Genomic DNA, 26,295 nt, shown 5'->3' with positions numbered 1-26,295 from the left:
GATATTTGTAACAGGAGTTGAAGGAAATGAATGCTAATATTATACCAACTTGAGATGAATTTTCCTAAAGAAATAAAAGTTATATTTTATGGAAACAAGAAAAAGGTCAATGATTATTTGTGAGGGATTAGGAGGTATTTCATGAACACAGTGGGTTTTCAACAGAGATGAGGTGGACTGAGGTAGAGGATGGAGAACAGGGGACAAGCACTAGGAACTGGTAGCCCTTTTACAGCATTCCAGCTCTGTCTGCTCTGGACAGAGCATGATATTCAATAGGGAGAAAAAGTAGGTAAGCCCATGAAAGTAGGTAGGGTTTAGATGTTACAGTCTTTTTGAGGAGGGACAGAATCAGAATGTACTTTAGAAATGTTACTCTAGCAGTAATTTGTGGGATGGACTGGAAGGGGAAAGACATTAGAAAGGAAATCTTCTAAAAGATATTCAATATGTCTCGGGAAAAAAGTAAGTAGATGCCATGAATTTAACCATTTTCGAAAAGTGGTAATGTTACTATTATATACTTATCATGCCAAACTTTAGAAAGGAATATTTAGCTCAAAATAATATTAACTATTTAACATGTTTAAGATCACGAAGAAACCAGAAAATATGAAATCAAGGACAACAAAATTCACTGTTGACATCTGTTATTTAAATATTTTAATCAATTTGATCAAGTATTAAACTATGTTTATTAGCTATTCAATTAACTACTATTAAATTAGGTTGAATACGTAGGGAATTTTAGCAACATTTATTTTATAATATGCTAGAAAAACATTTTCTAACAACACTAGGAATGGCATATTTCCTGATTATGTTTTTACTACTAATGGCTGTAAAACAATGTTTAATTTTAACTAATCTACTCTTATCTTACTTCTGCCACATTGTACTCTAAATTAGCCAAATGTTTAACTTCTCTAAACTTGTAGTGCTTTTTCCTTCTGCCCTTGTGCTAAAAACACATGTGATTCCTTATTCCTCTGGATTCATATACACCTTTTTTCTTAAGAATATTACACTGTCACTGTATCTTTAGTTACCCATATTCTCCATGAGATCATAAGCTTGATAAAGTCACAGACTTGTGTTCCAGTTTGCATCATCTAGCAGAACGCATGGGATGTTGAAGATGGCCATAAATATTTATTGAATGATTAGTGTAATCATTAGAATAAATTTATGAGATTTTTCAAGAAATTTTTCCAATTGAAAATTCTTTTTTAAACCCTGAAAGCAGTTCTTAGTTGTTCTACATTGACAATTACAGAGAAGTTATCCACAAAATGAAAAGATGGGAGAGAAGATTTCATAATTGACATGCAACAAGTATAAAATATTTAAAGGTAATTTCAGCCTGTATACACTTGTTATATGTTTATATTTAATATATCAATTATATATTAATATACAAATAACATATATAATTCTACTACATAAAACTAAGTGCTCACAAATATTAAATATCCTGGCAAAAATATTATATTTGGCTAATTTCATACTACATTTATAAATATTGGATAAAAAATAGGAAAATAATTCAAAACTCTATCTAGATCAGTCTTTTTAATACTCAAATGATAGTGTGAAATACAAATTTTGAGTCTCATTTGCTACAGAATAAGGAATCTAGTTATCAGATGCACCTATATAAAATTTCAATTTTATATTTATATTATGTTCAGCAAACTAAAGCCTGTGAGTCAAATTTGCCCCATCACCTGTTTTTGTATATAAAGTTTCATTAGAATACACTGACACACAATCATTTACATATTGTCTATCCCTGCTTTCGTACTACAATGTTAGAGATAAGTGGCCTACAAAGCCTAACATATTTTACTATCTGGGCCTTTACACAAGAAGTTTGCCTACCCCCAATTTATATCCTGTTATACTTTATTCAATATGAAACAAAGTGCCACCCAGCCTGCAAGTGCAGTCACTATATAGGTATATTCTGCACAGTTTAGGCCATTGCAAATTGGTTTATTTAATGAAGACAAAATACCAAGGAGTTGGTTTAAAGCAACTGAAAGAACACTGTTACAAATGAAGAATGCACAAGAAAAGATTTTAAGAAAACTCTTGTTTTAAGCATCATGGTTTTGATATTGTGCAGTTGTCAAATTACCATGAGGAAGAACTACAAAAGGAAACATTTTATTTTAGAAGTTTTTTATGTAAATGACAATTTACTACTACCTAATATAGAAACTAGGAGCAGGGATCATAAGATCCTTTCCTTAATATATATACACAGTGAGAAAAAGAAATGACAGAAGCACAACCTAACTTGCTTCAAGGAACTAGAAAAAGAAGAATAAAGTAGAAAAAGAAGAATAAACTAAGCCCAAAGTTAGTAGAAGAAGGAAGGAAATAACAAACACCATGGCAGAAATAAACAAAAATGAGACTAAAAAGAGAATAGCAAAGACCAATGAAAGTAAGACTTGGATTTTTGAAAAGATAAACAAAGTAGACAAGCCTTTAGCTATGCTTACCAAGAAAAAAAAAAAAGACTCAAGTAAAATTAAAAATGAAAGGGGAGACATTACAACTGATACCACACAAATACAAAGGACTGTAAGAGACTACTACGAACAATTATACACCAACAAATTGGACAACCTAGAAGAATGAATAAATTCCTACAAACATATAATCTACCAAGATTAAATCATGAAGATATAGAAAATCTGAACAGACCAATTACTAGGTGACTGGTCCCAAAAACCTCCCAACAAAGAAAACCCCAGGACATATGACTTCCCTGGTGAATTCTACCACACATTTAAAGAAGAATTAATAACCAATTCTTTTCAAACTCTTCTAAAAATAGAAGAGGAGGAAACAGCTCCAAGCTCATTTTACAAAGCCAGCATTCCCCTATACCAAAATCAGACAAGGGCACTACAAGAAAAGAAAAATTACACGGCAATATCCCTGATGAACAGAGATCCAGAAGTCCTCAACAAAATATTAGCAATAAAAAGATCACATACCATGATCAAATGTGATTTATTGCAGGGATGCAAGGAAGGTTCAACATCCACAAATCAATCAATGATACACCACGTTAAAGTGAGGATAAAAATCATGATTATCTCAATAGATGCATAAAAAAAACATTTGACAAAATTCAACATCCATTCACAATAAAAACTCTCAACAAAATGGGTACAGAGGGAATGTACATCAACATTATAAAGGCCACATATGACAAGCCCACAGCTAACATTATACTCAATGGTGAAAAGATGAAAGTTTTCATTCTAAGATCAGGAACAAGATAAGGATGGCCACTCTTGCCACTTTTATTCAACACAGTACTGAAAGTCCTAGACAGAGCAACTAGGCAAGAAAAAGAAATAAAAGGCATCCAAATCAGAAAGGAAGAAGTAAAACTGTCACTATTTGCAGATGACATGTTATTATACACAGAAAACCCTAAAGACTATACCACAACTGATAGAACTAATAAACAAATTCAGTAAATTTGCAGGATACAAATTCAATATACAAAATTCAGTTCTTTTTTGATACACTAACAAACTTCCAGAAAGAGAAATTAAGATAATTTCATTTATAACTTCATCAAAAAGAATAAAACATCTAGGAATAAACTTAACCAAGGAGGTGAAAGATCTGTATACTGAAAACTGTAAGGCATAGTTGATGAAAGAAACTGAAGAAGACACAAATAAATGGAAAAATATTCCATCCTCATGGACTGGAAGAATTAATATTGTTAAAATGTCCATACCACCCAAAGCAATCTACAGATTCAATGCAATGCAATCCCTATCAAAATTCCAATGGCATTTTTCAGAGAAATAGAACAAACAATCCTAAAATTTGTGTAGAACCACAAAACAGACAAAGAGTAAAGCAATCTTGAGAAAGAAGAACAAAGCTGGGGGCACCACACTTACTGATTTCAAACTATATTACAAAGATACAGCAATTTCAGTGGTATGGTGTTGGCATAAAAACAGAGACATAGATCAATGGAAGAGAACAGAGAGTCCAGAAATAAACTCATGCACATATGGTCAATTAATTTACCAAAAAGGCACCAAGAATATTCAATGGGAAAATGATAGTCACTTCATTAAATCGTGTTGGAAAAACTGGACAGCCACATGCAAAAAAATGAAACTGGACAGCTATCTTACACCATACACAAAAATCAACTCAAAATTGATTAAAGACTTGAATGTAAGACCCAAAACAATGAAATTCCTAGAAGAAAACACGCGGTAAGCTCCTTGACATTGGTCCTGGCAATGATTTTTACCAAAAGCAAGACAACAAAAGCAAAAATAAACAAATGGGACTACATCAAACTAAAAAGCTTTTGCATAGCAAAGGAAACCATCAACAAAACAAGGCAACCTACTGAATAGGAGAAAACATTTGCAAATCCAATGTCTGATAAGGGGCTAATATCTAAAACATATGAAGAACTCATACAACTCAATACGTAAAGTAACCAAACAATCCAATTAAAAAATGGGCAGAGGATCTGAACAGACATTTTTCCAAAGAAGACATACAGATGGCCAACAAGTATATGAAAAGGTGCTCAATATCACTAATCATGAGGGAAATGAAAATCAAAACCATGAGATATCACCTCACACCTGTTAGAATGGTTATTATGAAAATGACAACAGATAAGTGTTGATGAGAATGTGGACAAAAGGGAACCCTTATGTACTGCTGGTGGGAATGTAAATGGGTACAGCTATTATGGAAAACAGTATGGAGGTTCCTTAAAAAATTAAAAATAGAACTACCATATGATTGGGCAATTCTACTTTTGGTTATATATCTGAAGGAAATGGAACCATTATCTCAAAGATATCTGCACTTCCATTTTCACTGTAGCAGTATTTGTAATAGCCAAGACATGGGGAAAAAACCTAAGTTGTTTAGCTCATTGATGGGTGAATAAAGAAAATGTGGCATATAGACACAATGGGATATTACTCAACCAAAAAAAGAAGTTAATCCTGCCATTTGCAACAACATGGGTGGACTCTGATGGCATTATGCTAAGACAGATAAATAAGTTAGAGAGAGAAAGACAAATACTGTATGATCTCACTTATACGTAGAATCTAACAAAAACAGAATTCACAGAAGCAAAGAACAGATTGATCTTTGCAATCTGTAGGAGGTGGATGAAATGGGTAAAGGCAGTCAAAAGGTAAAAACTTCCAGTTATAAGATAAATAAGTTCCGGGAATACAATGTACAGCATGAGATGATGGATGTTAACTAAACTTACTGTGGTAATCATTTCACAATAAATACGTATAGTCAGCCCTTCATATCTGCGGATGGGGAACCTGCGGATACAAAGAGTTGACTGTATGATACCATTTTATATAGGGACCTGAAAGCATCTGTGAGGGGTCCTGGAACCAACTCCCTGTGGATACCGAGAGATGACTGTATATCAAATCATTATTTTATATACCTTAAACTAAAACAACGTTATATGTTAATTTTATCTCAATAAAACTGGAATGAAATAAATGATGGCAGCAATGTTTTCAGATATACACTGAATATAAAGTATGTATACACAAGTGAGACTTATCTTAAAAAATTACTTCATTAGATAAATTCAATTAAAAATGGGATAACTGGGGCTTCCCTGGTGGCGCAGTGGTTGAGAGTCCGCCTGCCGATGCAGGGGACATGGGTTCGTGCCCCGGTCCAGGAAGATCCCACATGCCGCGGAGCGGCTGGGCCCGTGAGCCATGGCCGCTGAGCCTGTGCGTCCAGAGCCTGTGCTCCGCAACGAGAGAGGCCACAACAGTGAGAGGACCGTGTAATGCAAAAAAAAAAAAAAAAAAGGGATGACTACATTTCTTTATATAAAAAAACTAGACAAATTTTAGCTCTGACTATAAGATTCACTTTGGTCTTCATAACTGCACAAAGTAGGAAAAAAACTGGTTCCTCTATTTTAAAAGTGAATGAACTCTGAATCAGAGCTTTGAAAGGCTATGATTTGTTGAAGGCTCTGATTCCAGTGCTCTTTGAACTACAATGTATAATGGGCTTAACGGAATTGTCAAAAGTTAGCATGTCAGTAGTCAAAGAATGCTATTTTTTTGTAGGTGCAGAAGAGGATCCATATTTAAAAATTCATATTATATTGTATCATATTATATCATAGTATAGTACAGCATATACTGTTAACTCTAATATATATTACTCTAACATACTGAATTCTTAAAAAAACTACTGAAAACCTCCCCATACGAGAACTTGATACAGATATTAAGATAATGAATACCTACTTGATATACTATAATACATTATAATATGTATTATAACATACTGTATTATACTATATACAATAATATTAAAATATATTAACTATTTAATATAATACTATGATATACATACAATGTTACAGTTATCAAGTAGGTATTCATTATCTTAATATCTGTACCACGCTCTTGTAGGGGTGGGTTTCAAAAACATTTTTTAGAATGAGAGAATTCAGTATGTTGGAGTAATGTGTATTTCTTCATAAACAGTAGAGGGTTCTCTTAGAATTAATCATTTGTTTTCTCTCACCCTTCAACCATATATCTATTTCTACAGATAAGAAAACCTTATAGAAGCTATGACCTTAGCTGGCCTGAGATAATGAATGGGAAGGAAAGAGAACACTGCTAGCAAACTTCAATACATTTAATTTTTATGAAAAAATTCTACTTAATGAATCTCTTTAAATCAATAGTTATATCAATTATCTACTGAGTAATATCTGAACCAGAGAAATTCTATAAATAGAAATCATGGACAAAATTTTTCAAAGTATTGCTCTAAAATCACAAGTCAAGTGTGTATTATGCCAACTTCTGTAATAAATACTCTCCAAAAACTTCCTAAAGATAAAGCTAATGATAAAGTCTTTACGGAAACTAAAAGTTTTATTTTTTTAGAAAGGTATTTTATATATTGTTCAAATGAGCCAAAGTAAATTTCTACTGTAGCATAATTAAGGATTTTGAATATTATAATCATAACTACTTTACTGAGGATTTCTCAATTTAGGAATTCATAAACTATGCCAAAAATTCACTCAGAAACAGTACTTTCTCTCAGACTTACAAAGCCTAGAGTCCTAAACACAATCCAATACTACATAAAATATGAATGCTACATAAAAGGCAAAAACTAATTTTAGTGACCAACATTTTACTACAGTAGTAACTGAGGTGAAATAACTGCCTCTAATAATGACTGCAATCATTAACTAATCAAATGAGCACTATATTTTAAACACTATTGACTATTAGAGCTGTTAGATAACTTTTTAGTTTAAAGGCCATGATCTCAAATAACAGATGGTATGTTATATTCTTGAAAGCAGTAAGTGCAAATGATGGAAAACAATACACTATTAAGAAGGAAGTAAGGGGAGGAAGAAGAAAAAGTGATTTCCTTGGATATAAAGCTTAGGTATTTTGAGACCCTCAGGAATTGTAAAAAACCAAAATCAAATTGTTATGGTGTGTAATTACAAATAATACACTGTTAGCAACACATACTGCAAATTAGTTAATGATCATGCCCAGACTTAAAGATGGTATAAGTTTATATTTTAATTTGGAGACATACTGTACATTAGGGTATATTAGGATAATATTTTAAGTAAAAATATTTTAACCATAAAGACATTATTTTTGCATTTAGTATACTGCTTAAAGTATATTTTAATAGATAGAAGATATTTTTTTTAATTTAAAGTTTTTACAAAGGTTATGTTGGTTCTCCACTCCCATCTCCCCTTGGCAAGGAAGAAACAAGGTGATGGTAAAAAGACTGGGAAGATAACAGCCCCAGGAAATCAGAACAGAATGGATTCTGAGCCAATCTTGTAACAGCTATAGAGCAAAATAAAGGTAAAGAATAAATTAAACAGACATGAATATGAGTAGGTCTCCTTTGGAGCTTAACAAAAACTAGTAGTTGACAGGGTGGAAAGAGGTATTACAAAGTTCAGGGAACAGCTGAAAATTATGTAGCTTTTGAGCTAGGATCTACAGGTGGGAACATAAAAGATACATATACAATTTTAATCTGCACACAAAAGCCTTTTCTAACATGGTAGCAATACAGTCTATTCATTAAACAGGCATTTAATATGCTCTTTTTTTTTTTGCGGTATGCGGGCCTCTCACTGTTGTGGCCTCTCCCGTTGCGGAGCACAGGCTCCGGACGCGCAGGCTCAGCGGCCATGGCTCACGGGCCCAGCCGCTCCGCGGCATGTGGGATCTTCCCGGACTGGGGAACGAACCCATGTCCCCTGCATCAGCAGGCAGACTCTCAACCACTGCGCCACCAGGGAAGCGCAATATGCTCTTTTTACGTACTAGGTATTATGCTAGGTACTAGGGCATACACAGATCCCCACAGAAATAAAATTAAATGTAACAATGTCACTTTACATTTAATAAGTTCACACAACAGACAAAAGTAAGTAACCTATACTGGGAGTCATAAACCTATACCCCTACCATTCAAAATTTACCAGCTTAAAGCATATTCAAGGAATTTAAAATTACCCTAAAGGATGGCTATTTTAAATATGGGTATCAGATGAAATTTTATGGCTCTTCCAAGAAAGGAAAACCTACCAAGAATTCTGGCCCTAAGGATCAACAAAAAAGTATCCCAGCAATATTCAGTTTTTACTTAGAAAACACCAATATGTCAGAATATGTGATTTTCTGTGACTCTCTGAAGAAAATACCAAGTAATGTGTACTACAAAGCGTCAGTAATCCACAACTGGCCTTCCTATGCATGTAATTTAAAAAGTCCACAATTATATACCTCTGCTATTGTTAACTTAGTAGCAGAGATCTAAAATAAAAGCAAAATTAGTACATTGCTGAAAAGCAGATATTAATTCTATGGTATAAATAAAGCCAAAAAGATATCTACATGGGATCCCGAAATGAACCTAAGCATTGATGAAAAGGTTCACTTAATATAGTTGCATATATATTGATATATGTGTGTGTATATACATACATGCACATGCATACACACAAACACCATACTCTAACAGGCAGACACACCCAGATTACTCACTAACATCAACATATCAAGTATATACATTTGTGTTAAAAGGTATATTTAGGAAAAACACTGGATTAGTACTAAAAACTTTGTATTCACAAGCAATGAAATCACATGTGGAAAAAACCAGGAGAAATAATACAGCAGTTACTAATTAGGAGCTATATTCATTTCTTGATATTCAGCTATAAGGATTCTTTGTTAGAACAGAGTTTAGAAAAGCAAGGCTGGCATAAATAAGCTGACAGAGGGCAGGGGAGAAAAAGATGGTCTAGATCAAGGGGACAAGAGGGTACCACTTTCCATCTTTCCATCTGACTCTTCTAAAGTTGTATAACTTATACTCTTTAGTTTATATATATAAGCCACTTCCAAACTTTCAGTGAAAATTAATAAAGACAATCTTTATCTAAAAGACAACAATTCTAGTGCAAGCTACTACATTCTAACAAGCTCTTTTACCTAAACGATTCTGAAAAGATGCATTCAAGTTAAATACTAAAGACTATTAATTAAAGCTAAAATCTTAATTAATTTTTATAGATCTGACAGCCGTAATTTAAAATCTGAAAGCTTCACTAAAATAGTACAAATATTAGTGATTCAGAGGCAATCTTTTTTCATTTTTGAAAGACAAAACCAAATAAATTAACAGTGAGAAAGTAAACGTTTGAGAAGACAAGAATAAAAACAGATTAGTCGTGACACGTTATTTATTCGAATACAGTTCTTAGTAGTAATACTGTTTTCAACGAACTTTTTTTGATAGAGAAGGTACAACGGCATTTTACAAAACTAATAACCAATACACCTTCTGTATCTCCTAATACATTAAGTGCAGTTACACAACTTTCTGTGATGATGCAAATGTTCTCTCTCTGTGTTAATAAGGTAAACACGTCACATGTTGCTACTGAAAATATAAATTTTAAATTGTATATAGTTTAAACTTAATAGCCTAAAGAGGCTAGTGACTGTCATATTGGACATCACAACTCTAGAGTTTCATGTATTTGTTTTTTTTTTGGGGGGGGGGTTGTTTTTTTGCGGTACACTGGCCTCTCACTGTTGTGGCCTCTCCCGTTGCGGAGCACAGGCGCCGGACGCACAGGCTCAGCGGCCATGGCTTACGGGCCCAACCGCTCCGCGGCATGTGGGATCTTCCCGGACCGGGGCACGAACCCGTGTCCCCTGCATCGGCAGGCGGACTCTCAACCACTGCGCCACCAGGGAAGCCCCTCATGTATTTGTTAATAAGTATAAATCTAAGTTCTTAATGAACTTCTTTCATAGAATATGAATTTAAAAATCAAATAAACTATCACCTCTGTTGCCTTAAAAACTATATCCCAATCTATTTATATTGCATGGGCTAAACAGGTCTTACCACACAGCATCATTAAATTTTATATATACATATATAAAAAAATAGTATACAAAAGAACACAAAATAATATTTTCTATACAAACTGCCACTGTATTCTCAGCACTTAAGACTTTTTTTTCCTCCTGGAAACAATACTATTTATGTAACCAGAGAATTTAACTCAGAACCATGAGAAAAAAAACCACAAAAAACCCCCAAAACAAAACAAAAAAAACCCAAACAAATAAAAATACCAAAAAACCTTTAAAACTGATGATTTAACCCAATTTAAGAGGTAACTACCATTCCCTATTACTCTTCCACAGAAAAGGGTAAAACTACATATTTTAAAAAATGAAACATTCATAACTAATCACCTCCTCCACAAAAAGATTAAATAACCTTTTATATAACTTTCTAAACTATATACATTCAAACTATTCATCAGTAATTAACTCAGAGACAGATCTGTGAGAAAACAATATTAAGAGACACTTAATATTCTTAAAAGAATTTATAATGTTGAGTTTTTTATACCACATAGCTTTACTGAGACTTTAGAAATTAAAACTCAGTCAATTTATTACCTAATTATAGAGAATGGATTCTCTCTACAGTCAAAATAACTTTTTAAAAAGTTGTTAAATACATCTATTTCAGTCATCCATTCAAATCATTCACTTGATTAGCAAGCAACTTTCAAAAATACTGAAATAATTAAACAGCAAAAGGAACTCTTCTCTGTGAACCAACAGTAAAAATCACGACTACAGTGAGTAGTAGGGGTGGGAGAAAAAGAATTTTCAATGAGAACTTTTTATCTATTATTACGGCAAATAATTTCACTGTTGTTTTATATTGTTCTTTCCATGCAGTAGTGTTTCAATTTTTGTAAATTTCCATTTTTTTTATCCATAGTAACCCTAAAACTTAAAAGAAAACTCACTAGAACACAGATGACATCAGAGTAAGTATTCTTACCTTTATTTGACTTTGATGGTTTATTCTTGATAGGTTTAAGGGAACTTCTTGATTTATCCTCTCTATCTTTAATAAGTTTCTGAACATCATCCAAAGACAGTTTTTGCAGGACTACTACAGGCTTAGCTCCTTTATTTAGATCTTCAACTAATCCCATTTTTTCTACTTTGTCTTTCTGCTCTCCTTTCATTTCCATTTTCTTTGTCTCCTGAGTAATATTGCCATCTTTATCCCTCTTGATTTTTGGAATGACAAAATTTTTCAATGCACCAGACCTGCCCCCCAACAAATAACTTGGAAATTCTGCCTTATTGTCAGGGTGTGTTTTATTACTGTCTACTTTACTCTTGTTACCCTCTGTCCTTTTGTCATCTTTACTATTTGGTGATTTAAAACCAGGCTTATCAGGTCTTGATTTATTAGAATCTCCTTGTTTAACACGAGGACTGTCAGGTCTTGCTTTCTGCTCCCCAGAAGATGGTCTTTCCCGTGAGTCCCCTGATTCATGTCTGTGTTTTCTTTCTATTTTATCAGGTTTTGAACCATCAGATTTAATGCCATGTTCATTTCTACTAGAGGATCTCAATGTTTCTGGTCTTCGAACCCTAGATTGATCCCCCCGATGTCGTTCAGATTCACTCCTGTCATCTGACTTTTGTTTACTATCATGGTCACGTCTTAGTGACTCAGAAATAGATCGCCCATCAGGTCTCTGCTTTAAGGCTTCAGCTCTTTCTGATTTTAACCGAGGTGAATCAGATTTAATGTCCTGTTTATGTTTAGACACTTCAGGTTTTTTCTCTGTTGATGGCTTTCCAGAATCCCTCCTATTTTCATGCCTATGTTTTGGTGTTTCAGGCCGACCTTCAGTTTTTTGCTTTGGAGTTTCAGGTCGGCCCTCACCTTTCTGCTTTGGAGTTTCAGGCCGTCCATCACCCTTTTGTTTTGGGGTTTCAGGATGCCCATCACTCTTTTGTTTTGGAGTTTCAGGTCGGTTTTCACCCTTTTGCTTTGGGGTTTCGGGTCTTGACTTTGTTGTTTCTGATCTGCCATTATTTTGTTTGTTGTCATTTAACTTTGTGTCAGACACTCTGTTTTCATTCTGTTTAGGCTCGGCTGTGGTGCTCTCATTTTGTCTGGATTCGATCATTCTGTTCTCATTCTGTTTAGGTTCTTCTGTTTGCACCTCAATTTTAGTTTCTATCTTACTTTCACTAGATTTTGTCTCTACCAATCTGTTTTCATTTGGTTTAGACTCTGCCAATCTACTTTCGTTTTGTTTCGCTTCACTCTTTAAAAGCTCAGGATCAGACTTTTTTTTAGGAGTCTCAGGATGGTTTTCTGGTGTAGATTTAAGATTTCCAATAATATCTTCCTGAAGAACAGAAATAGGTGCATCATTACATTGTTTGATTTCTTCAGGCTTTTTTATGGAGTCTGAATCCTGAGTTACAGAGGCCTGAGAGTCCACTCTTCCTGCCTGATGAAGATCAATGCTAACCATTAATGCTGGCCTTGACCCATTTCCCGTAGAACCCGTCTCCTGAGAAGCTGGTCTATTACCTCCTGTAGCACCCCCAGCCTCCTGTGGGTAAGAATCTTGTTTTCTTTTTTTCAAAGGCTTATCTGAAATTCAAAGATAAATATTCAGTATCAGTAACAGACATATATTCTTATCTTATTAAAAACCATATGGACTTTGACTATTTTTTAAAGTCACATTTTTTAAAAATGTGGTGAATGCAAATGTCAATACACATATATAAAATAGTAGGCACGAATGGCATAATACTTTTAAACCAATGTTTGAGGAAATATTCATGCTTGCTGTACCTCAATAAATATTAACAAGTATAGTATAAAGATCATTTAAACTGCTAACTGAATAAAAACTACAAAGAGCCCCAAATTTGCCAACATACAAAACAGGGTGCTTTTGTCACATGTAAGAGAAGTATGGAAAAGAATAAAACTCAAAAGAAAATAGAAATCATGCCACTAGAAAATAGGTAAATGAGGAGAGTAAGAAAAAAAAAAAAGAATTTAATAGTTTGTTATTAACCTTTGATCCAGGATTCAAATTCTTCAAGGTGTCAACAGCACAAATGGAATTTAAAAGCTAACACACAGTTAGAAGTATCTTTAGACAAGGAAACATAATTATAAAAATGAGAAGCATTATAATAAGAACTTTTTAGATAAATGCTATCTTTCTTAAGCAACTTCAACTGAAGAAAAATGCTTCAGCTCTTCAACATAAAGTTCTAGGGGTCTATATACTGGCTTAAGAAGAAATTATTTACAGTATTTATGTGCAATTTAAAGACAAAAATACACACAAACACAAATCTACCACTATAATAAAATGTCATGGTATTTTTAACAGCTATGTATTTCTGTGCATGATTCCACTTGACTCAAGAGGCTCCTAGGTCATTTTCTATAAACTGAATTTCCAATTAGGTCTTGGGAATCATAACATGATATATAACTATAACATTATAGCACCCTGAGACTTTGCCTGCTTTAATGATACTTGCTGAATTGCCTGGCTGTTTTAAAAGTTATTTTTAATCTTTTTTATTATTCAGGAGAATCTTTAGATTCTCTTATACTATTCATTAATGTGATACAGTATCACTTAAGGAAAAGATCACAAGGTGAAAAGTCAAAATGACCACTAAAAACAGCCCCTTAATATTAGGGAACCAAGTTCTGAAAAAAATGTTTTTAATAGTAATGATGCTTTTATACACCAAAGTTTCATCATTTTGTTTTGAAAGTGAGAAGTAGCAGTCCCTTACAGCTTACAATCTAATCAAATATTACTAAAATTTACTTCAGATATTTGCCAGTAATTTTTTGAAGAACTAAGCCATTCTGCTTTTTCAGTAATTCAGAAGTCAAATCTATCATCACATATACTCCACTTGCGAAATAACTACACGATGATAATAATAAAGTATATTATCATTAAACTGTTTTCCCTAGTTAAAACTAACCTGGTAAGAACTTATATGAAGCTTTCTGCATCAATACCTAAGAAAAAAGCACTTAGAATACTAATTTATAGAATTTTGCTTTTGAATGTTCTGCCACACAAAATCATCTTTATATCTTGCCAATGGGCACACCAAATAATTATTACCTCAAAAACAGGATGCTTGTAACCTTATACTTATCCCTTAAACTTCTATGATAAGCATTTAGAAAAAAATTTTAAGGATCTAGAAATTTAAATAGTATAATCTAATCTAAGATTTTTATATTTTTCAATGAAATATGCTTCATGAAAGTCATTAAAATGGTAACCTAAGCATACTTAAGAACTATTAATAACATAGATCTCAGGCATCTGAAGATCTCTCTTAAGAGATCTGTGGCTCATCCTATAAATATGAACAATCTTTCAGAAGAACATTAAAATAACTTGAAGGCTAAATTTTAAAAGATTACAAAATACTTAATAATTAATAGATCATTAACCTCATTCTAATTTATCTTTCATTATTAAAATGGAAATTTAGCAAAGTGTTTAATTTCAAAGAAATTATCATGTTCGATTTAGTTATCTTTATAGATACTATGATTATTTATAATAAAAACATGAAAAGCATTTGCACATGAGTGGTGTATGAAGATTGGGGAAGATCTTATAATTTTCTCTACTATGCATAAAATATTGCTAAATACAAAGTTCAAATTTTTCAACTATTGAAAGGTACTACATCTGTTCTGTAAAACCTGGAAAAATTACATTACTGCTGCAAGAACTCCTGGATACGTTAAGAGCATGCAGGTTCTGATTCACTTCATCTGATTCAGTTCCACCACGAACTTATTCCTGTAAAGTGGCTCTGAATCAGCACAGGCCACTTTTGTCTATTCACTTTTGTTATCAGTCTTCATTATATAATAATCTTCACCTAATGATGGAAAGCCATCTCTATGAAGAATAATTTTAATATTTGGGACACTATTACCTGTAAGCCCTCTAAAGCACTGGGAGCCATAAAATTAGCTATCAAAATACAGGTGTTCCTGAAGAAAATGCATACAAAAAGATATAATTTTAAGACCAACAACACTTGTCATCTTGATACTGGTATTTTGAAAATAATATCTGGCCCTTAAAGAAATTGTGAACTCAATTGTGCTTGTACGAAACAAACTATATCACTTGCCTAAATCTACAAGTGATAAATGAAAACACTTAAAGCAAAAAGCAGAACAACTGTACACACAATAGCCAATTTTAAAAAATGAAAAAGTCCCATACCTAAACCACAGTACAGGCTAAGTGACTAATTGTCCTATTCCTGTCCCAAGTCCCAGTCTCTTATTCCAAATGACAATAGATAATAATTTACTTCTAATCAGGGTTACAGTGCAAGAATATTTTAACATCATAAAAAACATTAGTGAAGCTAGACCATTCCTTATACTTGCTAACATGGAAAGTGGACCTTGGGAAAAGATGAAACAGGCAAAGATGAACAAAGAAACCCCCTCTTAAACAAGAGAAAGCAGGAATTTTCAGCACATGGAGATATTAATGTCTATGACAGCTCATCCCAGAAGCAAAGAAAAAGAGCCTTTTGAAATTAATTTATGTAATTACAGATGTTAAAAGTTTGAGCAAAAGACTGAGAAGAAGGTCCTTCAGGAATATTATAAAATATTAGGTTGCACAGAATTAACCTATCAGTGTATATAAAGCTCTCCAAAGAAGAGAGAACAGGCCAAAGGAACATAAATATCTAGCAGCCAGAAAAGTGTCTTCTGTGTGTGCAACAGAGGTGTATTAGGTTATACCACAGCCTGTGTAAAATATTTCTAAGAGTATTCTATCTCTTTTCCTGAATTCCATAGTTATCAAACAACCATGTTTGCCAAACTTTCTAATCTATTTACAAGGTACAGGTTTTTGATTTATGGTCTATCGAGGGGAACGCTTCATTCATTCGTAACAAATGAATATAATGGGAAACAAGCTCAGAAACTAGAGCAGAGCACTCAGTAAAACCATGTATACCACACAAGTAGTCTTGTTTGCTCCTTGCTACCAGCAATAAAATAGTTATAAAAAAGTACTCAGTGTCAAACTTTAGAATACAGTAAATATCAATTTTACAATATACAGTAGTTCTAAAATGTAGTGGTAACTAGTGATAAATTCATTTCAAAGAAGTATTTCGTCTCTCAAGGGCCGACTGTAAGACTACCACTTCAGAAAACTTTACTTTTATTTATGACCTCACCTACAAACTTAGAGCAACATACCAACCCTTTAATCTTTCCAAAATCTCAAGATAACTGCTTATATATAAAACACTATCTCATCATACAATGCAGAAGTTGAATATAAAATGACAAGATACAAATGTTAGCTGGTACCTAAAATTCCAAAGGCTTTCAAATAAAGCTGTCAGAAGGCAATTTAGAGGTGACAGCACTAATATGAGGTCGGCCAAATCAGCATAACCAATTTGGAAAAACCATCTAAATCAAACTGAAAATCAGATAGTTCATCTTTTCCCTTAAATCTTCATAGAACCAGATACCTCTGTAAGTCAAATTACATTGTTTCAAAATTGTAAGTCAACTTTGCTCACTCAACTTTTCAATTATCTTTGTTATAGTCACACCATCAGAGATTACAGAGAAAACTGATAATTAAAATTAAAATATACATAACAAGTGTCAGGAAGAACAGTATGATGCTGTTTGTCGATTTTGTTTTAATCTCCCAAAGAAAAGTTAGTAGTCTAAAATAAGTTTGCTAACATGCAATTAGCATTATTTACTATCCTTATTTCCATTCAGTTTTTATAAGTAAAATCTTTGGTTTTAACAAATATGACAGAGTAAAAGTTCAAAAAAGTAAGAAAAAAAGTTCACCATTTCCTCTGCTTTCATTCCTACCAACAATCAGGTCATTAAAAAAAGATTATACTCCTTTTAAAGAATATAATTTTCCAAAACACAGATTAAAACGTCATGCAGAAGTTCAGTTCTCAAGGCAACTAATATTTCTTGGTCAAGAAATTACAATTGTATATGTTTTCTGCAAAACTGTCACAGGACTCAGGAATTTTGGAAAGGTTAATATTATTGAGAGCAGCTGAATAATATTGCTCTCTTCATTTGACATGCGTATACTTTTATAAGAGGTTAGAGGAAGAGATATATATTGGAACACATAGAGTTATTTCCTAAATCCCACACTACTAAGCAAAGAGAAAAAGGGCAAGCAACACTTTATTTCATCTTTAATGTCCATGATTTGCTAGTTAAAAACAAAACAAAAAAACACCACCAGTTCCCTAGCCAATAAAATGAAGATTTCTAGCAATCTCTTTATTTGCATCTACCCGTGATTTACGCACTTAGCAAACACTGTAATACAACAATTACCAAATACAGTCTGTTTTTCCAGTAACATTAAAAAGAGACAAATGATAGACAGAAAACATAGTATGAATCTTCAGCATGTTTCTCAGCAGAGGAACACAATTATCTAGAAATGATCCTGTCACATAATGAACAAGATCATAGATAAAAATGAGCTCTAGTCAACATCAAGAAGTTTTGTTTTATAATGACCAAATAGAAACTCTAAGAACTATAAATTAATCTAGAATAGTTAACTATAAAATTAAATATTAAAGTATTCTTTGGTTTGAATGTTCAAATATGTATATGCGTCTACTGTAGAGACATCAAATTCATAAATTACTAATTTCAACCACTGATTCATTAGTCTCTCTAAAAATTTAAGAGATTTTATACATAATGTTCACCAAATAATCAAGAAATTAACAAAACTTACTTTGATTATAATTTTTATAAAGCACAAAAAGAAAGCCCATAAACTCATAGAACAGGTGTCTTGAAAACCCATCCTAATACACAAGTCAGACAAAAGAGAACACTTAACCATAATCACCAACAAAAGATCCCTGATTCTTAAAGTTTGCTATTTCATATTAAAATTCTTTCCTAATTTTTTTACTTAAAAAAACCTTCACATTTATTAAGAGATGACAGAATTAGAAACTAAGTGAAAAATCTAATCGCATAATAAACATACAAACTTTTCGTAAATGTAATGATTCAAAATAATTCTATAGCGGTTAACCTTGTTTTGGTAGAAAAAAGATAAAGATGCAAAATTCTATTAACATAACTTGTGGAAAACACATGTAATATAGAAATGCTTATGTTCATTTTAGTAGACAAACACAGATAAAATCACTTGGTATATAATAGGTGACAGATGTGTTATATAGAATTACCATATCTCAGATAGTGGTTTTAGATAAAAAATGAAATTAAGCTTTAACTTCTGAGGGACGAGCATTTTAGTAATAAAACCATAATTGAGGAGAAACATTAAAAATTATAAAATATAATGAGAAAAAGAAGAGTTACTTTAAAAAACTTTTTTGACATTATAATTAAATATTTGCCAAGAGCATGAAGTGGTAGTAATGAGACTATTTTACCTTTATCTTGAACTTCTTTTGAAAAGCGCTCCCTTTCAATAGCCGATTCTCTCTCTATTCGCTCAATTTCAGCCAATGCATCCAATTCCACTTCATCATATATAGGTCCCTGTTGTGATACCTGTTGCTGATTCTGTACCACAGAAGTCTGGGGCTGTTTTGTAGCAACTGAAGTGTTCTGCTGTAAAACAGGCACTTGATTTGCTGGAAGGAATGCTGTTTGTTCTTGCTGCGACAAACACTGAGCAGCATTTAGTGGGCGGTTTACATCCTGTGGAGTAATGGGTGTTTTTGAAGTCTGTCCTGGGTACTGCACATTAAAAGGAATATCATTTTCTGAAACATTGCTATTTTCCATACCAGAAAGCATATCCTCTTGCTGGTCCATGTCTGAAGACCTTACTCGAGAAAGTCTTAATGTAAGTTTAGTAGAGTCCTTGGATGGAGAGCTAATGATATCATACATTGCAGCTTTCTCACTCTGGTCTTTTTCATCCTTGCCTAATTTCATCTTCTTTTGCTTCTTTTGTTTTCTTTCTGGAGAATCTAACAAGATGTCTGGTGGAACATCTCGAGGTGATGAGCAAGGTAGAGACTGAGACTGTAGGATTAAAGGTGGTCTTGATCCTAGAAAAACAATTCAACAGGAACGAACAGTTGTGCTAGTTTTACATTTTCAGACAATGTGATAGACACATTAAATAAGTGACAATACAGTACCACTAGAAAAAATGTTAAATTATCTCATCCAAGCTACTTATTTACAGAATATGAAAAGAAAGCCTAAAGATGTGTCCCCCATGGTCTTTTTGCTTGCTGGCAGATGATCCAGGTTTGAATTAAAATATGAGTATTCCATCTTCCAGACCAGTATTATTTCTATTTTTTCACGTAAAAAATATAAATACTTAGCTTGAAAATGGCAAAGACTTCACTATTTCTAAAGATGCAACACAAATATTTTGGGTATGATAATCTCTATTCTCTCACTTATTATCTAAGAAAACTGATGTGTATAAAGTAAAAATAAGTCTGTCAAATTACAAAAAAATAAAAAAAAAAATCCTAGGGTGTACACTCACAGGAATACTTAATGGTATAAGAAAAAGGAAGTGGGAAAAATTACAATGATCAGTCTTCACTTACTTAAAAAATTGGTGGTAAAGTATTAATTTATACCTTTATGTGGTCTTCTCTTTCTCCCTCCACTTAACATCATTCACATACTCTCTTCAGCTTGCTAATCCTCCTTTTATTAGAAAAATATGCAGGGCCAGCAAATAAAATATCTTCAGCCCAGATCCCATTAAATTAAACACTATACGATATAAGGAAGTGTTAAAAGTAAGCTAATCGAATGGGAAAATTTTTCCTAGTTAACAAGTTGTCAATGAGGAAGAACTACATCAATATGCTTCAGAAATAAAAGTATAATTGTATCTGAATAATATATACATTTCTTTGAATTAATTATAAAAATTTAAAAAACCCATGGGAAATTATAAAAATCAGTCAAGCTAAAAGTGCTTTATATATGGTTGGCCAAAAAATGTTCATTCGGGTTTTCCATAACATCTTACACATTATAACACGTCATATTGCCTTTTTATTTAAAGTTTACATGTCACATTATATATATTTTAGAACAAACTTTAAATTCCAACAATTTATCTAAAAATTAAACTAGGCTAATTGAAGATGCATTCAACCTTCAAAACTAGTTGGAAAAACCCCTCACGAACAGAAATAGAGGCTTCTGATGACTAATGTGTTCGTGAGGTTAACTGTCCTAAAGTTTTCTTCTCTTTCTATCTAAAGTTATCTATCCACCTAACAATCCATTCATCCATTCACTCATCTATCCATCCTCAACAGTTAGAGGAAAAATGGTCTGGTTATCTAGAGCAACCAGCTATCCCACTGTTATTCCTCCCTGGCACTCTGATTATTTCTTACTCTGAAAATACTTGTGAGATATGTACCTAACTTTGACACCTAAAGTACAAATAGAGTTACTCTGGAAGTTGTTCTCTCTTTCAGAAGCTGGGTTACTTCTATGTCTGGAAATTCACAGAATTATAGAATTAGAATGGCTCATAATTCTAATTATTGAATTAGAATGGCTCATAAAAGTTCAACTTTCACCTCATGAAGAATATCCCTGATCAAAGAGTTGGAACATAATCTCTGAAAAAAAAATCTTTACAATGAGGCAGACCAGTCCATGTTTTAGACGGCTATAATTAGAATTTGTCACAGATAGATAAAATTTATTATCAGCTATATTGCAATTAATTAAAAGCTACTTCTTTAAAGTGGATACAATATTCTCTTCCAACAAACTTGGATGACTCCAATTATTAGACCTTAGTTTTAAGTATTTTAAAAAATAGTTCAAACATGGACTCAGAATTTTGTGACTCTATTATACACAGAAGACCACGCAAGGTTCTTTGGGAATTTGAAGATAAATAAAATAAAATTCACGTCCATAAGATAGTACAGGATAAGTTATTAGAAAAAACAGAAACTAACGGCTTGGGGAAACCAGGGAAGGGTCAATAGAAGATCACCCATTTAACTTAGAATTTGAAGAATTAATACGATTTTAATAAGCAGAGATGAAAGTAGGTGTAAGAGATCTAGTGAAGTAATTAACATAGAACAGGCCAGATTCTGATAAATGACTACCTAAGAAGTAAGAGAAGACTTTAAAGATAATTCAGGATTTGGAATAGCATTAAGAGAAACAGGAATGGCAGAAAGAACAGTGAGTACAATTTTGAACATGAATTTGAAATACCAGCTAGATATGAGGAGGTTTTGTCCGGAAATGAAAAATTACAACTTGGGAGACAGGACTGGAAGCAAAAGACATTGATCTGGGGGCCCTGTTCATAAAAGTAACAAACGCTATTACCAAAACTGAGTAAAATAGCCAAGGAAAAAAGTACAATGGAAGATTAAAAATCTAATGACAGAAATCTTGAGAAACGATAGAGCAGAGAAAAGAGCTAATGAAGAAAAAAAAAATCAATGAAAAAAGGATGAGGAAAATAGGTGGATTCAATATAAAATAAGTTTGGGGGGGAGGGTGAAGATTAGGGAAAGCTGATCAATAATTTCAAATATTTAAGAAAGATGAAAAAGACTGTGGTTTGAAAAGACCACTGGATTATTAGTAAGAATGATACTGTATATATCTGAAAACAGTATCAGTAAGTACAGGTTCATTTTTTTCTACAATAAGTGAAAAACAATAGAGAATAATTTTTGGTAACTGCATTAAGAAGTCTGAATTCTTTACTCAACTTGAAATGTGAAAAATTTAAGGAAATTTTAGTTACAATGATACCTTTTGGAGTTCCATCACTTCCAGCAGGGGAACATACTGGCTGTGGAGACCTCAAGGGAAAAGATGCAGCATTCCTCATTGTTGAAGAATCTCCATCCTAGGAATAGAGTATAACATTTATATCTTGAATGATAGAAGAGGCTTTATAGAAATCTTAAAGAGAACCAATAAAAGACATAAATTACTGACAGGTAAAGTGTTGGTATTCAAAAGCATTATTCTTCTGCACTTTCCTGTTTTCTTCGTGGTATATCTTAGAAGAATTGAAATTGTATCCAAAAGAATCAACAGCCTAAGCATAGCAATGAATAAGAAAACTGGTATTACTAGTATGCTCCATTTTTGTTTGCTATTTTCTACCAAAGGAGCTCTGAACATCCCACCAGGCTGTAAATGTAAATGTCTTGAGGGCAGAGTCCAATGTCATCTTTGTTAAACTTAAATACATGTAACTTATGCGATAATACCACCAAACCAATGACAAGACAGATTTCCAGTATGTGGAATATTTCAGTAACATTAAATTTCAGGGAAAAAATTTCTGTACAAGTCTTAGAGGGAAAAAGAGCTAAGCACTAATAAATAAAGGCTCATTATTTAAGAGGACATCTGTGTGAGCAAACATTTAAAAATGAAGTATATTTCATTAAGGACCTCAACCTCTAGACCAGAGGTTGGCAAACTTTTTCTGTAATGGGACAGATAGTATATATTTCAGGCTTTATGGATCATATACAGTTTGTCACATAACATTCTTTGTTGTTGTTCTTTTAAACTCTTTATTATAACTGTGAAAATCAGTCTTAGTTTATGGGTCAGACTATTGGCCAGTTTATCAACCCTGCTCTACAGGTACAGCTAGATTCTCAGACCCAGTATAATCCTCAATAAAAGGTAGATATCCTTCAAATTACAGAACTGAAATACTAGGTTATAAGACAAATATTAGAACTATTTTATTACCTTAATGACAACTAATATATTACATACGTCACTACTTAGCCTGTGCACCATGTGTAGGTAGTCGTCACTTGAGCCATGTCTAGGATTATCAGCATGATGATTAGCAGAATTGCCAGACAACGAACCAGAAACTTTATTATCATGTAGGTTTCTCAAACCACCTGCAACAATGGGACTTGATACCGATGCTGAAATTAATAAGAATTTTAAAAAAGCTTTATAAAAATAAACTGTTAAAATTCTTACAGGACAATAATAATTGCTCACAAGTAATATTTTAGCATATAAATTACAAAGACTAATATAATGAGCTGGCTGACTATCCAGAGCTTGATCAAATCTTAACACTTTGCCACAAGTCATTCAGATTGATTTTTGAAAAGAAATAAGACATTAGATATGGCTGAAGCTCTCCATATATCTGCATATTCCTCTCCTCTATTTCTTTCCCCTTATTCCCTAAAAGTAATCACTATACTGAATTTAGAGTTCACTCTACCTATGAATACCTTTTTACCTTTGCTATAAATGAATATATTCTTAAATAACACATAGCACTGTTTTGCACATTATAACTTTGTATAAATGGTATATGTATTGTATATATCCTTCTATAACTTGCTTTTTAAATTCAATATTGTGTTGAAATGTATCCATTTTTATATATGTAGTTTTAAATTCATTTACTTTGAATAAATACATATATTCTGCTGCATAATGTACATACTTTATCCATCCTTGTGTTACTAGTTTATTTTTTTATTTTTAAAAAGTATTTATTTGTTTGTTTGTGCCAGGTCTTAGTTGCGGCAAGCGGGATTCTTAGTTGAGGCTTGCTGGCTCCTTAGTTGTGGCAATGCAAACTCTTAGTTGTAGCACGCAAACTCTTAGTTGTGGCATGCATGTAGGATCTAGTTCCTGGACCAGGGATTGAACCTGGGCCCCCGGCATTGGAAGCGTGTAGTCCTAACCACTGTACCACCAGGGAAGTCCCCTGTTAATAGTTTCGATCGCTTGAGTATTTTTGTCATCATAAACAATGCTGTAATGTGTATTCTTGTATATGACTTTTTTACAAATGTTTCTTAGGAGTGAAATTGCTGGATATTCCTGTTTTTAAACCTTACTAAATATTAACGAATAGCTTTCCAAATTATTTATGTCCACTCTACTGGTAGTAGATAAGTGTTCATACTGCTCTATATCCTTGCCAATGATTTTCATCAATTTGAAGATGGGAAATGTCTCTGATAGCCACTTTAATTAGCATTTCCTTCCTTAATTAACAGTGAAGCCAAGCATCTTTCATGTGTATTGGACATTCAGATTCCCTACTGAACACAAAATCATAAAAATTACTCTCTGATATTTTCTTTCAAAAGTTTCATAGTTTTGTTTCTTCACACTTAGTCTTTAATCCATGTAAGAATAGAATATCTTTTCCATGAATGCTTGCTAGAACTTGAGATAAAACTGCCTGAGCATTTTTAGCCCCACTCCTACTTGTAAGGGAGATAGATTTTTTTTGCGGTACGCAGGCCTCTCATTGTTGTGGCCTCTCCCACTGCGGAGCACAGGCTCAGCGCCCATGGCTCACGGGCCCAGCCGTTCGGCGGCATGTGGGATCTTCCCAGACCGGGGCACAAATCCGCGTCCCCTGCATTGGCAGGCAGACTCTCAACCACTGCGCCACCAGGGAAGCCCAGGGAGATAGATTTTTAACAACTGAAGGAGGTATGTACTTTAAACGGGAACAGATATTGTCAAACTGCTCTCTAAAATGGTTTTATCAATTTATGTCCCTATGAAGACTGTATGAAGTTCAAATTTCCCTGCACACTATAAAATGTTACTAATCTGACAGATATAAAATTTTATTTCAATTTAATTTTGATTTGCATCTCTTTAATTGTGAGCCAGGTTGACCGTACTTTCGTATATGTATTAAATCTTTCCGTATCCACTTTGTTTTTCTTTTTCAGTAAATTGTTTAATTCTTTAGTCTATTTTTGTCTTATTCTTATCAATCTGCATAAGATCTTGCTGTATTTAAAATTAATACTTTGTAATAAATATTGAAAAAGTTTTTTCCCTAAATTTACTTGTTCTTATTTGTTCTCTCCTATTACACAGAAATTTAGAATTAATCTGGGTTTTTTTTCCATTTCTAGAATCCAGTCCTGCTTAGAAACAAGGCCTTCTCGACCCTAAGGTATCCAAAATTCACCCCATGTTTTCTTCTTATAATTTCTTTTTAAATTAATTAATTTATTTTTGGCTGCATTGGGTCTTCCTTGCTGTGTGAGGGCTTTCTCTAGCTGCGGAGAGTGGGGGCTACTCTTCGTTGTGGTGTGCGGGCTTCTCATTGCGGTGGCTTCTCTTGTTGCAGAGCGTGGGCTCTAGAGCGCAGGCTCAGTAGCTGTGGCACACGGGCTCAGTAGTTGTGGCTCGTGGGCTCTAGAGTGCAGGCTCAGTAGTTGTGGCACTCAGGCTTAGTTGCTCCGCGGCATGTGGGATCTTCCTGGACCAGGGCTCGAACCCGTGTCCCCTGCATTGGCAGGCAGATTCTTAACCACTGCGCCACCAGGGAAGCCCCTTCTTCTTATAATTTTATGACTTAAAATACAAACGTAAATAGTTCATCCGTCTAGAACACTTTTGCTCTAGATGATCTAGGAATCCAAATAAAATTTCAAAATGCCTAGCCAACCAATCCAACATGATTTATTAAACAATCCATTATTACACACTGATTCAAAATACCATCTTTAGAATGACAAAATTGGAAAATCACCATTTTCCAATGACCAGTGTAAAAATTGATGAAAAGAGAATCATTATTGGATGGTAAACCCTTTAGGATAAAGATTAATAGGAAATAGGACAGTTACATGATTTCAAAATATCACGTGACAGATTGCTCACTGATTGCAAAGAAATATTATGTTCCTTATAAAAGAAGACATGGAGTAGTCATCACCTAAATGTCACTAATAA

At 33.3% G+C, this 26,295-nt stretch overlaps 1 protein-coding gene across 3 annotated transcripts in view; it reads right to left on the bottom strand.

Annotated features, from left to right (window-relative positions):
* NIPBL (NIPBL cohesin loading factor) overlaps positions 1–26,295 on the bottom strand; it is a 191,879-nt gene that overhangs the window by 78,374 nt on the left and 87,210 nt on the right. For all 3 annotated transcript variants that reach the window (XM_030882092.3, XM_030882091.3, XM_030882090.3), the window contains exons 7-10: positions 23,326–23,486; positions 22,336–22,432; positions 18,981–19,607; positions 11,473–13,098 (exon numbers count right to left, since the gene is read on the bottom strand). In XM_030882092.3, coding sequence (XP_030737952.1) covers positions 11,473–13,098; positions 18,981–19,607; positions 22,336–22,432; positions 23,326–23,486 — 2,511 coding nt within the window. The remainder of the gene's footprint in view (positions 1–11,472; positions 13,099–18,980; positions 19,608–22,335; positions 22,433–23,325; positions 23,487–26,295) is intronic.

This window comes from Globicephala melas, chromosome 3 (genome assembly GCF_963455315.2).
Source record: "Globicephala melas chromosome 3, mGloMel1.2, whole genome shotgun sequence".
Classification (NCBI taxonomy): Eukaryota; Metazoa; Chordata; class Mammalia; order Artiodactyla; family Delphinidae; genus Globicephala; species Globicephala melas.
This window is presented reverse-complemented; position numbering and strand designations above follow the sequence as displayed.